This window comes from Choloepus didactylus, chromosome 9 (assembly GCF_015220235.1).
Source record: "Choloepus didactylus isolate mChoDid1 chromosome 9, mChoDid1.pri, whole genome shotgun sequence".
In the NCBI taxonomy this organism is placed as follows: Eukaryota; Metazoa; Chordata; class Mammalia; order Pilosa; family Megalonychidae; genus Choloepus; species Choloepus didactylus.
In genome coordinates this window covers 101,041,105-101,055,908 of record NC_051315.1, presented here as the reverse complement: position 1 = coordinate 101,055,908, position 14,804 = coordinate 101,041,105, and the positions used below count along the sequence as shown (strand labels likewise).

Genomic DNA, 14,804 nt, shown 5'->3' with positions numbered 1-14,804 from the left:
TTTTGCATGAGGGAGAACAAATGAATGTCAACCTTGCAAGGTGTTAAAAATAGGGTGGTACTGGGGAAAAAATACAATCAATGCAAACTAGAGACTATAGTTAACAGAAACTTTGTATTATCCTTCCTTTAATGTAACTAAGGCAATGTACCAAAGCTAAATGCCTATAAGAGGAGGACATAAGGGAGGGGTATGGGACTCCTGGCACTGATGATGTTGCCTGACTCTTATTTCTACTTTAGTTTAATTCTATCTTTGCTTTTGTTACTTTTTAGCTGTCGTTTTTTTCTTTCTTTTTCTTTCGTCTCTCTACCTTCTTTGACTATTCCTCCTTCTTTGTGGACGAAATAGAGATGTCCTTATATAGACAGTGGTGATGGTGGTAAATATATAAATATGTAACTATATAGGGAACCACTGATCGTTTACTTAGGTTATGAAAGTATGGTAGGTGAACAAAACTGTCTTTAAAAAAAGAAAAAACGAGTTGGTGAAGAACCCTTGAGGACACAACACTGAGTGAAATAAGTCAGACACATAAGGACAAATATTGCATGGTCTCACTGATATGAACCAATTATAATATGTAAACATACAGACATGAAACATAAGTTAACAGGACATAGAATGAGGCTAAAGATGGGGAGCAGTTGCTTATCATGGCCAGAATGTTCAACAAGGTTGAACCTAAGGTTTGGAAGTAGACAGAGGTAACGGTAGCACATTATTGTAAGAATAACTAACAGTGCTGAATAGTGTGTGAATAGGGTGGAAAGGGGAAGCTTAGAGTCATGTAAGTTATCAGAAGGAAAGTTGGAGGTTAAAAGATGGGAATGTATAAAACAGTGAATCTTGTGGTAGACAATGTCCATGATTAACTGCACAAATATTAGAAATCTCTTTCATGAACTAGAACAGATGTATGACATTATTAACTAGAAGCTAATAATAGAGCGGTATATAGGGAAAAAATATATCTATTGCAAACTGTGTACTACAGTTAACAGTATTTTAACATTCTTTCATCAACAGTAACAAATGTACTATACCAATACTATGAGCCAGTAACAGAGGGAGGGCTGCTTAGGGTAAGGGAGGAATTCAGTTTTCTTTTTTGTCTTTATTTCTTTTCTGGAGTAAGGAAAATGTTCTAAAAATTGGGAAAAAAATTAATTGTGGTGATGGATACACAGCTGTATGATGGTACCGTGGGCAACTGATGGTGCACTTTAGATCTTTGGATAATTGTATGGTATGTGAACAATCTCAATAAAATAAAATTAAATTAAATTAAAAAAAAAAAAAGAAAGAAAACCTTAAAGCAACGGCAGAGGCATATTCAAACAATATAGCCTAACCATGGAACTAAATCCAGGCAGAATAGTCTGAATCCTGCAATCAAGAACATGTCTCATGTCAACGTTTTAGGCTGACCAAACTTATAGATCCCAAACTGGCAACCAGTTCAGAAAGTAGTGACTCACCAGCTGGGGAACTATATTCAGGGCTGTTTTAGCAACTACAAATTAAAGACTACCTCTAACTATGGTCAGTGGGGCAAGACAGTCATTCATGCATAGGTTTCTACTACACCCATATACAATTTTCTTCAATTCCAGAGAAAAACACAATACATTTACCTCTTAATTCAACAAAGATCATTAAATTTGTTTAAATTACTACCTTAAAGGGTAATGTGTTGTTTTAGTAAGACAGTAGAAATACTGACTTGGGATCATTGCTATGAAATAGTATCAAATCCAAGCATACTTTTATGTATCTATGGCCACTAATAATTTTCAAGAAGTTTAATGCCTTAGTAAAAATTAAGTATTGGTCTCCACTTAGAGAAGAGTGAAAGCAGGACTATAGTTTGTCCATTTAGTCATTTAGGTCAGAAATCCACCTTGGCTCTCCTCTCCAGAGGTGGAGACAGGGTATCTCTACTTCTAGCAAATTTCCTTGATAATTCTGAAGCAAACCAAGGTTTGAGAATACTGCAATAGAGCAATGATTTCTCAAAGTGTCATCTGGGGGCCAATAAACTGCATTAGAAACATCTGGAGTGCCTACTTTAAATGCAGTCTCACCCCTCCTCAACACTTCACACATATTCCCATTCCCCAAAACCTACTGAATGAGAATTTCTAGGAGTTGGGCTTAGGAAGCTACATGTTTAACAAGGTCCACTGGTGATTCTGAGATACACTAAGAATCCATGACCTTTAAGATAAAGTTCAAGACCATTAGAGGGATTCAAGACCTGGGCCTGCTTCCTTCAGCTTAATCTTTTCCCATTCCCCACCTTCTACTTTAGGATCTCAACAGTTTCTTTAATACAAGAGGTTATTTCATCCCACTCCTTTGTCCTAGTGTTAGAAACAGACCTCAGGTCTGAGAGCAGGGGTAGATGAGATGGATAATACAATACCAGTGATAATTCCGTAGCTTAGCCCTAGAAGAGAGGAACAGATTTTAAAAATGCAAGTCCTCTGGAAGGATTCCAGTCTGTCAAGGAGACTCTGTATGGGGAGGAATTGATACCAGTATCCTATTGTTCTGTTCACGTGGAAACTTAACCTCCCTTCCTTCTTCTTCGTAACTAATTCTCATTAACCAAAGTATAATTCATTCATCATCTGCCCTGGGAGACCTTCTCTGAACCTCCAAAACAGAGTTAAAGATTTCATTCCTGCGGCAAACACTGCTAGCTGTCCCTCAATGTCCACTCTCCTTTTCTTCCATGAATAGGGTATTCCAAATTTATAGATCGGCACAAAGCCACCCATAACATTTCCCCAGCTCCCTAGAAGTTAGATGTCCATGTGATTGAATTCTGGTCAGGGAAATGTAGGCAGAAGGAGGTATGGCAGCTTCCAAGATCCTGTCTCAAGAGACTGGACATGAGCCCCTTTGCTGCTTCTTTCTTGTCACTTCTTCCATCCTGCTGCCTGCAGTGAGGACACCATTATCTTGAACCTTGAGACCATGGCCATACAAGGAGATCAATGACAGAATAGGAGTCTGGATCTCAGAGACCAAGGAGGGCCATACCAGCCCTGCACTGCCTGTTTATGTGAAAGAGAAATGAACTCCTATCTCAGTTAAGCTTCTGTTACTGTAGTTTTCCTGTCATTTACAACTGAACCTAATCCTAACAAATACACCTCTTCTGCCTTACAAGGACACAATGCCAAGGTACCATAGATTATAAGATACTTCCCAATTTCAGAGCTATTAAATGGGGGGGGGGGCATGTGGGAGTGTTGTTTTAGAATAAAATACAGCATTTCTGTTATGGCACAAATCCTCTGTGGATTTGTAAGCATGTCGAATTATATTTATTTTCTCTACTAGACCATGATCTTCCTGAAGGCAGGAATCATGTCTTATATTCTTTTGTATCCCAAGAGCTTGGCACCTGCTAGGTACTCAACAAAGATTTGCTGAGTTTCACTACTGAACTGAACCACATTACCTTTTTGTGTGCAATGTTCTTGGTACAAACAAAGCCATTGACAACCACAGAATCAAACTTCTTTCCACCTGGGATCTAATAGAACAATTAGGAAAACAATAAAAATTTGATTAAATTTAGATTTCAGACAGAAGTAATAACGTGTTACTGTTCCTTCCAGTTGTTAATTGTAACTATTATGTGATCATATATAAGGACAAAAATTTTCAAGATATCCTTCTTCATTTCAACCAATGATTAATGGCATCTCAGCATGATAGTCTATTTTCCCACCTCCTACTCTAATGTAGTGTTATATATAGTCCTCTAAAATCCATTTGACTTAATAATTAGTTGCAAAATGGCAATTAAAACAACTATTGTTAAATTAAACATTATAGGCCAAAAATACATACAGGACTCTGCTACTATCTAAAGCAATTATCCACCGCTTTTCCACAGAACAGTGACAGTAATCTGTGGGACAGGCTTTCTCATAGCTGATGTGTCAAGAAGAGGAAGCAAGAAAAGAAGAAGCTATATTAAGGTTCTCAACTCACCCCACATGCAACTCATAACTTCCCTTCACCTTTCACTTCCTATGAGTGCTTCCATGACCCCTACGTACATTGCCAACAAACAGAGCAAAGAGCAAAAGCACCTATTCCTTGTCTACCACTTCTCATGGTAATAATTCTTTTTAGATTACCATTAAGTTACCATTAACAAAGAAACTACTATTACGCTTGCCTCCTCTGCTCCTGGCATTAAGAAAGCATTAGCTGAACTCACTTTTTTGATGTGGACAAACTGACGGATATCCATATCATCATCCCGGTTCTTGACATCAGGTCGGACTGCTTGAACAACCTGGCAGACTAGTGGTACAATGATGTCCCTCCAGGATGGTGACAATGATTCACTGTGGAGCAACTGCTGGAGTAGTGCCATCATGTGGTTATGATTAGCTGAACTACAAAAACATTACAAGAAAGAAGTTTGCACAGTTAATACTACCAGAGACAATAATTCAGAAGCAGCAACAAGCATTCAATAAAGAAATAAATAAGTATATGAATTATGGCTCACAGATAAGATGTTTTATGTCAGTTTTATTCTTTCAGTGTATTTGTACATTAAAGATTTTGCATATAAATAAAATATGTGAATATCCTCAATCAGGATGTCCCTTTTAACTAGTAAAATGTAATTTTAGCACATAAATTACAAGAGGATAGGCAAACACAGTTTGGGATTCTTATTTTATAAGAAATTTCAACAGAACAGGCTTTACTTCCTAGATAATCTTTGAATTTGGGGCTTTATAAGGAAGAGAAACTATGCATATGCCTAGCAAGTCATTGAAGAATATATAAATGGAAGATTAAGATTAAAAAGCTCACTGCCTTACAGCAACCTCTCCATGGCTTGTTTCTCTCCATTTTCCTCCCTCAGGAGCTCCAGGTTGTTGTGATGCCAGCCTAAAGGCGTGAAAGGCAGCTCTTTGGATTTTTCCTCTACCCGACGATTAAATAAGGATTCTAAGTATAGTATAAAATAAGAAGTTATTACTTCATTATCATGTTTTATACCATCTACTCATATTTTTAGAAATTACTAGTTTCTCTTTTTAACTTTTTAAGTTGGTCTACTCAATTTGTTGGTATGATAAAGCAATAGCATGCATAAATACATAAATCAGAGAAAAAGTCTGAGTTAGATCATCAGAAATTATCAAGAGCCAAAATCAGAGACAGAACTGTGAAAAGCAAATTCACATAAGTAATTAAGACTCTTTCAAGCTGATTAATTGTAAATATGCCTTCTGAAAAGGAAATAAAAACAGATTTTTACACTGTCCTTTATGTGTATTCGGGGACATTAAAAAAGGAGGGGGTGAGTCCCTATAAAATCATAAACTGAAAACTGCATCCAACAGAAATCTGAATACTGGCAAAAGAACATGTGATAGTGTGGATGCTGATCTTGAAAGACAAAATTTCAGCTCTGATGTCTGAAAAGGGAGATGACAGTGTAAAAAGTCTATTCCATGTAAAAAGTCTTTATCTTCAACAGAGTTTCATTTCAAAATTAGAACAAAGGATTTTTTTTTAAAAAAAAAGCTTAACAAGATAGACCCAAAAATAAACTAAAAAAGAGATACTAAAACATGATAAGCAACAACTAGTTTTATTTTAAGGTAAAAACTTAAAACAAAAAGGGTGAAAATGGATCAAGACAAAAATTAATAAATATTAAATGCTTTGCAAAAACGATGCTCATTAAATAACTGCAGCATAATATGACTGAACAAAGGCAAAGGGGGGGGGGGGAATACCTATGAAAATTCTCCAACTCTTACCTTCTTAAACAAAACCAAACAAACAGAAAATTTTTCACTCAAATAGTTTAGCAGCCTACTCAGTAAAGCATGTATCCATGATGACTGAAGCATAAAAACTGCACATTTCAATTATGTAAACAGCAGGCCTATAAATGTCTAGTTGAACCAGATGCTTAGAAGTGAATTTAGAAGCACTGCCAACTACTGAGATCAATATCAAGTGGCTTCCCTTGTACCAGCTTGCCCTACTTTTTCATTTGAAACCCTCAGAGCCAAGGAAAGACACTGGGAAGGTAACTCTTCTCCCATTATCTGTGGACTATTCTGGACCAAGTAAGTAAATATTCCACAATATCTAGGTAGGGAAGGGGTAAGAAACAGCTTTTATTCTAAACTCCTTTTGTTCCCCAAGAAATTAATCAGAGTTATCACTTCTTTATGCTCTTCTGCTCTTCTGCTTAATTCTCTTCCCAACTCCACAGGACAAACAGCATTCTCAATTAGATGAGATCTGCCTATGTGCTTTTTAAAAAGTTTGATATTCCCTGATGTATATGTATACCAATACTTAATATTACACTCATGATATAGGCAAGTATAAACTATTTATGTCTTCAAAAGAATAAATTTTAAATTCTATTTAAAAGCTTTTTAAACAAAGATTCTTAAGATCAGAGACCTCCTTCTCCCAAAACAAGCCCAAGTTTATATCCTCAATTCTCAGTACTCTCTGTCATTACACATTTAAAAACTGTGTTACCATGACATTAAAATAATCAAATATATTTTCAGTATCTACTCTGTGCCAAGCAATGTGCTTGGTCCTAAATATAACCTCGTGAACAAAAGAGACAGCATCCTATGTACCGCTTCTGATAAAATTACCTTTGATGAAGGCGTCACTTATTGAGAGCTGCTGTCCTCCACTGTCAGAAATCAAATACTCTGCATACCAGGGAAAGAGCAGAGAGAGGAGGAAGGAAAGGAGAGACATATGACTGATTATACCATGCCAGCATAATTTATACAGAGAACACACCCACACACAAAGAAAGTATTATTCACACTGAAGTTTCACTGCCCGGTAAATTCAAGAAAGCTTTAGGCTGAAATGCCTCTTTATGCTTGTTCTGTATACTTCTTACTAAATTTAAAAGACATGAGTTAATAATTCAAAGAACCATGAAACAGTTCACCTTAAAGTGTCATATAATCTTTAACAGATCATTTTTCCCTTATCAAAACTGAACCAGTTTTTGAAAATTGAGATCATCAGCAATGTGCATGTCAAGCCTAAAAGGTTGTATTATCTTTCTCATGTATAATTGCATTTCTTAACAAATAATGTCACCGTCTATACTCAAAGAAGTTCACAGATAGAAAAGCTACCCGATAACAATATTAGGTGTTCTTTTAATTCACAATATGAGATACAAAGCAAATTAATACAAAAGTGATAATGGCAGGAAATAAAGATACAACTCATGAGGATTTTCATTAGTTTTGAATTAGTTTTAGTTTTTAAAAAATTCTTACCAAACATGGATAAATTACTGCCCTAAGAGAACTGCCAGACACACTACGAATGCTTTTAAAATATTAATTATTCTTCCTACAAGTGAAACATTCTGTACTTCCCCATAAGCTTTCCTCTAGGCCTGTGACCAAACACGGCTCAAATGGGGTTCTTTCTACTATGCAAATTAAACCACAGTGCATTTTAAATCCTTTAAAGTACATGTTTTCCACAAAATTCTTTGAGTAAACTTCATTTATAAACAAACAGGCTTTAAAAGTCAGTGTGTTACTATTGAGGACTGAAGGTTTCCTATGCCCAGCCCTCTATCTTGGGGCTTGCCCTTATGATGCTTACTGCAAAGGAGTGGCTAGGCCTGCTTATATTTGTGCCTGAGAGTCTCCCCCTCAGTGCCTCTTTGTTGCTCAGATGTGGCCCCCTCTCTAGCTAAGCCAGCTCGGCAGGTGAACTCACTGCCCTCCCCTCTCTCTGCGTGGAACCTGACTCCCAGAGATGTAAATCTCCCTGGCAACGCAGGATATGACTCCTGGGGATGAATCTGGACCCAGCATCATGGGATTCAGAACACCTTCTTGACCAAAAGGGGATGTGAAATGAAACGAAATAAAGTTTCACTGGCTGAGAGATTTCAGATGGAGTCAAGAGGTCACTCTGGTGGACATTCTTATGCACTATATAGATAATACCTCTTAGGTTTTAATGTATTGGAATAGCTAGAAGTAAATACCTGAAACTATCAAACTCCAACCCAGTAATCTGGACTCCTGAAGATGATTGTATAACAATGTAGATTACAAGCAGTGACAGTGTGATTGTGAAAACCTTGTGGATCGCACTCCCTTTATCCAGTGTATGGATAGATGAGTAGAAAAATGGGGACAATAACCAAATGAAAAATAGGGTGGAGTGGGGGGATGATTTGGGTGTTCTTTTTCACTTTTATTTTTTATTCTTGTTCTTATTCTTTCTAGTGTAAGGAAAATGTTCAAAAATGAATTGGGGTGATAAACGCACAACCATATGATGGTACTGTGAATAGCTGATTGTACACCATGGATAATAGTAATGTATGTGAATATATCTCAATAAAACTGAATTTAATTTAAAAAAAAGTCAATGTGTTTATAAGTTAACATATTCTGTAAACCAATATACTCATCCTCTAAACCAGGAAGCAGTATAAATATTTTATTCAGAAAATTTAAGTGTGTCCTGCCAAATACAATAAAATCAAGTATGTGGATAAGTAAACATAGATATTGTACTTTACTTCTAGTCCTCTCTTACAGAAATGAATAAAGCCAACTCCTGCTCATTCAAGTATTACTCTTTACAAGCCTTATTTTTTATTCTTAAGAGTATGAATATGTATATTTGTGTATATGCATATATATATATATATATATTCAAAACCAAAAGTGATCAATTTCCCCAATTTTATTATAAAAAAAACTTCAAACATACAGAAAATCCTGTAACCCTCCATCTGTAGTCAGGAAATGTCAACAATTTGCCATATTTGCCTTTTCTCTCTCTCTCTCTCTCCATATATATGCTCTTTTCTGACCCATTTGAAGTTTCATACATTGTGACACTTTACCACTAATACCTCAGCATGCATCTCTTAAGAATAAGGGCACTCTTCTTTATAGCCATAATACCATTAACATACTTAAGAAAGCTGACGATGTCTTAAGATCACCAAATTAGTTCACATTCAAATTTATCCAACTGTCCCCAAATATCTTTAATAGATTTTTTTTTTCCTCAAACCTGGAACCAGTTAGGTTTATACAATGCATTTGGATGTTGTGTTCTTTCATTCTCTTTTAATCTAGACCAGTCCCCCCACTTTTTTTCTTTTTCATAATGACTTTTGAAAGAGCCCAGGCCAACTGTCCCACATTCTAGATTTCATCAATTGTTTCCTCATGGTGTTGGTTTAACTTGCCTCTCTATTCCAAAGTTTTCCTGTAAATGGGAAATCAGACCTAGATGCTTGTAGATGTCATGATTTTCATTTTCTTCTCTAGGTTCTACTTGTTAACTTGCCAAGAATGATTCAGAATTTTGCTTGCAACACATAATAAAATATATTTTAATCAAATCAGAATATCACACTTTCAGATTTATAAGCTTCTGAAAATGAGGGGTTTGCTTATCACAAGATTTTTTAAATGACCATGCTTTTTTTTAAAAGTACACATATTTCAACCAATTTTATAAATCCAAATGCCCTCAACCTTAGAAGATAGAGGATTATCCATAAGAAAGGATTTAATACAAATTTTATATTTAATGTCATGGAAAGGTAAAGACCATCCATTCCTATTTGTATTTGAAGAGAATGAGAATCAAAGGCAGAAGAATTCCATTATTTATTCTTTCACTTAAGTACTAAGTAACAATCTTTGCTTCCTGTTAATCAGGGTTCATCTTGCCTACAAAACAGAGGAAAATATTTTATATTTCAATTCACAAGAAAAATGAAAAAAGATTAATTGTTGTTAGTATGCTAATAATTGATGAGAGAACTATGAAGGACAGTAATAGTTACTAAAGGATTATATAGTCCTCAAATTACAGAATCTCAAGGTTACAAATGAATGACCTTTTTTATGATACTGAACATCCTCTGAATCATTCTTACTGAGCAGGCTAAGGGATTCTTTACAGTCATCATAATTTTTTTAAAAAATTCTGTATCTACATTTTTCATTTCACAGACTCAGAATTAAAATGAAACTTAGAAGTCACCAAGTCTACCTAACCTCTCACCCAGTGTAGGCCTTTCTCCTCCATAACCTGACAGGTGGACATTCAGATACTGCCTGAACACATCCAGTTGACAGTACAAAAGCTCACTATTCCTAACTACTGAACCTAGCTCTTCCTTCAGTCATATCCAAAATAAAGATAATTTATTTCAGATACCTCCAGGAAACACCAAGCTTCCTTTTCTCCATTTTAAACAACCCCAAATGCCTCAGCCAGTAATATAACATGGTTTCTAGACATCTCAGATCCTGGCAACCCAGTTCTAGTCATAAATCAGAACTCAACACAAAACTTTAAAGGAGACCTTCATTCTGGACATTATATTTCCACTAATGAAATATATCATTGCATTAGCACGGGAGGTTGTAGTTAGCAACATCACACTATTGAACTTGGAGATAACTAGGTCTTTATCATGTGAATTACTAAGAATGTCCAAGAAAGGACATTATTTTGCCTGTGTTACATTTCATCTTGTTAGTCGCAGTTTACAGTGTAAGAATGATCTTTTTAAATTCCAATTCTGCTATCCAACACGCTTAATCCTTCTTTCCATTTTTAATTATTTGTTAATCTGAAAAACATTAAAAGTGCTCACCAAAAAAGTATTAACACTGAATATAGGTAGAAGAGCCCTATCGCAAAATCTATTGCATCTCCCCTTCCTGGTGACATCAAATTATTTAATTAATCCTTTCACTACTTGGCACAATCATTAAAACAAGCTACAAATCCATTTGTTATATTAATAGCTGAGTGCTTTCATTTGCCAAACATGCTAAACTCTTTATGTGTGTTTCTCATATAAAGGTCATCTGACTTTAACTACCTCTTTAACATATTCCAAGTACAGAATTGTTCTGTTCATCTGCAAATTTACTGAGTAACCATCAAATGTCTTACTAACTTCAAAGAAGACAATATGTATCATATGTTCCTGATCTACATAAACAGAATGATAAAAAAATGAAAATCCCATTGTTTAGGACTGACTTTCAACCAATGCTGGTACCCAATCACCACCAATTCCAAATTTATCAGCTTTTAATGCCATATCAAGAACCCATCTTCAAAAATATTTTAATGCATCTATGACTCCATCATTTAGACTTTCTCCTTGTTTCTGCAAGTCTTCAAAGATAATATAATTTGGCTCCATGATCCCAGCTACAAATTCTTTCAATAATCCGGCATATTGTTTGCCTAAATTTGGCAACAAATTTATTTAAAATAACCAGGCATTATCTATATCTTCATTACCTTGAACTTCACTTTCCTCTTAATCATGTGTGCTCTTTCTTGTTAAGATTAATCTTGATGGAGGATGGGGAGTGAGCTTCTTTCATCATCAGTAAATATGATACAAACTTCCTCCAAATAACTGGCCTAATTTTTCTTTCTTTCCACCACAATTAAAAAAAAAATCTTTTGTCAGATATCCTTCGCATTTTCCCAACCTTCAGCAGAGTCTTTTGCCATCCTGTCATTTTTCTTAAAAGTGCTGGTCCGTCTTTCAGATTCATACTCATACGATGGTTGCCTCTCACAACTTTGCAGGCAATCTTTTTAAAAGTTTGAGTTCAGAGAGGTCCCAGAGGAATTATGATGGTTGTTTTGTTTTTTCCCCAACTCAGATGCTTCCCCTTTAATTTTCTTAGAAATAGAATTTGAGTTCATACTGTAAAAATGTCTTTACAAGAGCCTGCTGTTCTTTCCATTCCTCTCCCAACATTCTGAAGTTGGCTTTCTTAAAGTAAATGTCCGACTGTACTCAGCAGTCCATCCTTTACTACCATTAATTCTATGACAAGTCACTCTTTGCAAGATATTCAGAACTTCCTGAACTTTCCAAGAGGCAAAATCATCCATAAGTCAAAAATACATTTCACACTCTGCTTTCAAGTCAAAAATATATTTCACACTCTGCTTTCAGCAAAATGAAACTGCCAACAAATGTTCAAAGACGAGATGTCCAACTTCATGATATTTCCTGTTTCTGAATCACATTGAAATTTATATGATAAAAGGATCATCCAATAGCCTCCATTTGACCACAGTCTACAGTTAATTCTCACACAAATGCCATCTCTGCTTCACTGTTGTTTCATACTTACCCAAATAGTCTCCACTATTTTTCCAATTTGTTTTGAGGAGTCCTATAAAGAAGTGTACTTTACTCATATTCAATGTTAGTTAAGTCTCCTCCTTTCCCACACCCTCTTTAAATTTCCTATTTTTAAATAAGATATAACCTTTTGCTACTGTAACTCTTAAAAGCCATTTTACCACATCTTGATGATATTGGCTACTATTGATACATATGAGAAATTTGTTTCAAATTATTATAGTATAGATGTTTAAATTCAAAAGAACTTCTCTTTACTGATCATATTATTAGGCTCAAAATAGGGAGCAGCGAAGAATTAGGCAAGGACTTCAGAGCTAAGTGAGAAGACAATTCAACTTTTAATGAGCCAAATGTTAAAATTTCAAACTTCAGGTGAAATCATGTAATAAAGTACTTTGTCTTTAAAATAATGACTTCCAGTTATGACAATGAAATCCCACAATTAATTAATTTGCATAATGCCAGCTTAAGACTATTAATTTAAATTGGCTTTTAATTACATCCAGAGTAAAGTCACCATCCATTAAACTAAAGGTATTTCGTTTTTTATGTGCTCCTATGTTAGATCTTAATGGTGGTTTAATCTTATTTTTCCTTTTACACCAAATGTCTTTTGAATGTGGTCATTATTATTTTTGAGTCAGTACACAAAAGCTTCAACTAAGATAGCTAAACATAATGAATTCATTGTGTATTAATCAGAAAGCTTTAAAAAATAAATATAGCATTTATAGAATAAGCATTTTAAATTATAGTGAAAAGATGTTTTGGACTATGTGAATGTTTTCTCCCCAATCTAGCTGAAGAATCTGAAGAGATTTAGTGAAACACTATGTTACTGGGTAATAGCATAAGCAAACAGGCTTTAAAATATTAAACGAAGAAAGAGAAAAGAATAGAGCAGAACATCCATGTTATAAATGCAAAGAAATGCCACCTTGGAAGTTGCACATTATGCTAAGGGAAGAGCAGTCAGATGTAGTTCCTTTTAAAGACTTTAAGATTTAAACTGGGCATGACAGTACTAAGGGAAAATGTAAGAAATAAAAAGAACCAACCAAAAAAGATAATGGGGAGGTATGGAGAAAATGAGGAAGGGTGGGACAAAACCCACACCAAATATCCTCAGCCATTTGGACAGAGGAAGCCAAGAAGACAGGCTGACATGAGATGCTGTGGCCCAGCTCTCCAGCCTGTATTTAGATTCCAGATGGCAACTACCTCCTACCTTTTTGGTCAGCAGGGTGAGGGGGCACATGTGGGTACTTGGAGGGCTTCTTGATATGGAAGTTCACGTTGTCCAGTTCCACGTTCAGGCTGATAGAGGCGGCTGAGTCACTGTCCACTGTGGACTGGAAACTGCTGACTGATGTGCGCTTGCTAGGACTGGCAGAATCTTTTAGTGTTGGGGAGGGGAAAGAAATACAGTAAGAGGAGGGGAATAAAAATGGATTTCATCAGGGGATTGGAAGAAAGGAGAAAAATGTTTTTTTAATATTCAAGCCCAATGTGCAATACCAAAATGGATACAGTATTTTCATGTACCTCTGTGTTGACTTAATAAAATTTAAACAAGTTATATATAAATTCAAATTTTAAAATAAAAAAATATACTGGAGGTTCTGCAGAGAGAAAGTCTGATATCATAGTGAAGAGGTGAGAAAGTGGTCTGCTGCAATATTAGCTCAGAGTTATTTTTAAGCTGCTGCAAACTAGAAACTATTTGGAAATGCCAGTAGTCTAACAAGTCTGTTTAAGAAAATAGTGTTTCTAGGAAAAGGACTGCTATCACATGTTGGTGCCATAATCATAAACTAGGATTGTTTCAAATAAACAAACAAGATACTCATTTTATCATATATACACAGTTACGATTCATAAAAACTGATATGTTAGAAAGTTAACTCACTAGCCATATTATCGTCACCTTCTTCAGCTATCTGTTCTGTGTCACTGTCATCAAACTTTATGTCTTTAAACCAAGATGGCTCAGAGTGTCCTTCCACAGAGTTCACTGAGTCACTGTCTGGAGAAGGTGTCTCAGAAAATTCTGTACTCTGAAAGAATCAAGACAGAATCCAAGCAACTGACTCTCAATGCAACAATGTTGAGCTGTCATACTACAAATAAATTCTTGCCTGGTATTTCGACAAATCTAACCACCGAATAAATGTATGTAAAAATAAACAAATAAAAACTAAGTTGTAAACCACGATCATCCTGACAATCCTATCCTTAAAATAGAATTATAATTTTCATTAACCAGGAGGTTTATGTAACATATTATGAGCAAAACATTTCTTTGATATAAATTTTACAGTGTTTCATTTCATCCTTTAGTCCTATGATTAAAGATGGCTTAGAATTATTTTAACCCTGGGCCCACTCTAAGACATGTCCTGGAAGATAACTTAGATTTTAATTAGACCACTCCAGTCTTTGGGTATTTGTCTCTTTCTTCTAACCACTGGGTTTCTGATTTTATTCACTAAGGTGTCACAAAACATAAATATATATCAAATTACATAAATCAAAACTGAAAGTAAATCTTTTTTTAAAG

The 14,804-nt window shown here is 35.3% G+C and overlaps 1 protein-coding gene across 16 annotated transcripts in view; it reads right to left on the bottom strand.

Moving 5' to 3' along the window:
- PIKFYVE (phosphoinositide kinase, FYVE-type zinc finger containing) overlaps positions 1-14,804 on the bottom strand; it is a 115,045-nt gene that overhangs the window by 67,788 nt on the left and 32,453 nt on the right. For 12 of the 16 annotated variants that reach the window (XM_037848493.1, XM_037848491.1, XM_037848498.1 and 9 more), the window contains 6 exons: positions 14,154-14,301; positions 13,473-13,640; positions 6,687-6,746; positions 4,869-4,998; positions 4,250-4,430; positions 3,479-3,553 (listed from right to left, as the gene is read on the bottom strand). In XM_037848493.1, coding sequence (XP_037704421.1) covers positions 3,479-3,553; positions 4,250-4,430; positions 4,869-4,998; positions 6,687-6,746; positions 13,473-13,640; positions 14,154-14,301 — 762 coding nt within the window. Of the gene's footprint in view, positions 1-3,478; positions 3,554-4,249; positions 4,431-4,868; positions 4,999-6,686; positions 6,747-13,461; positions 13,641-14,153; positions 14,302-14,804 lie in introns of those variants that run through there. The other 4 variants (XM_037848502.1, XM_037848503.1, XM_037848505.1 and 1 more) reach the window with 2 other exon arrangements.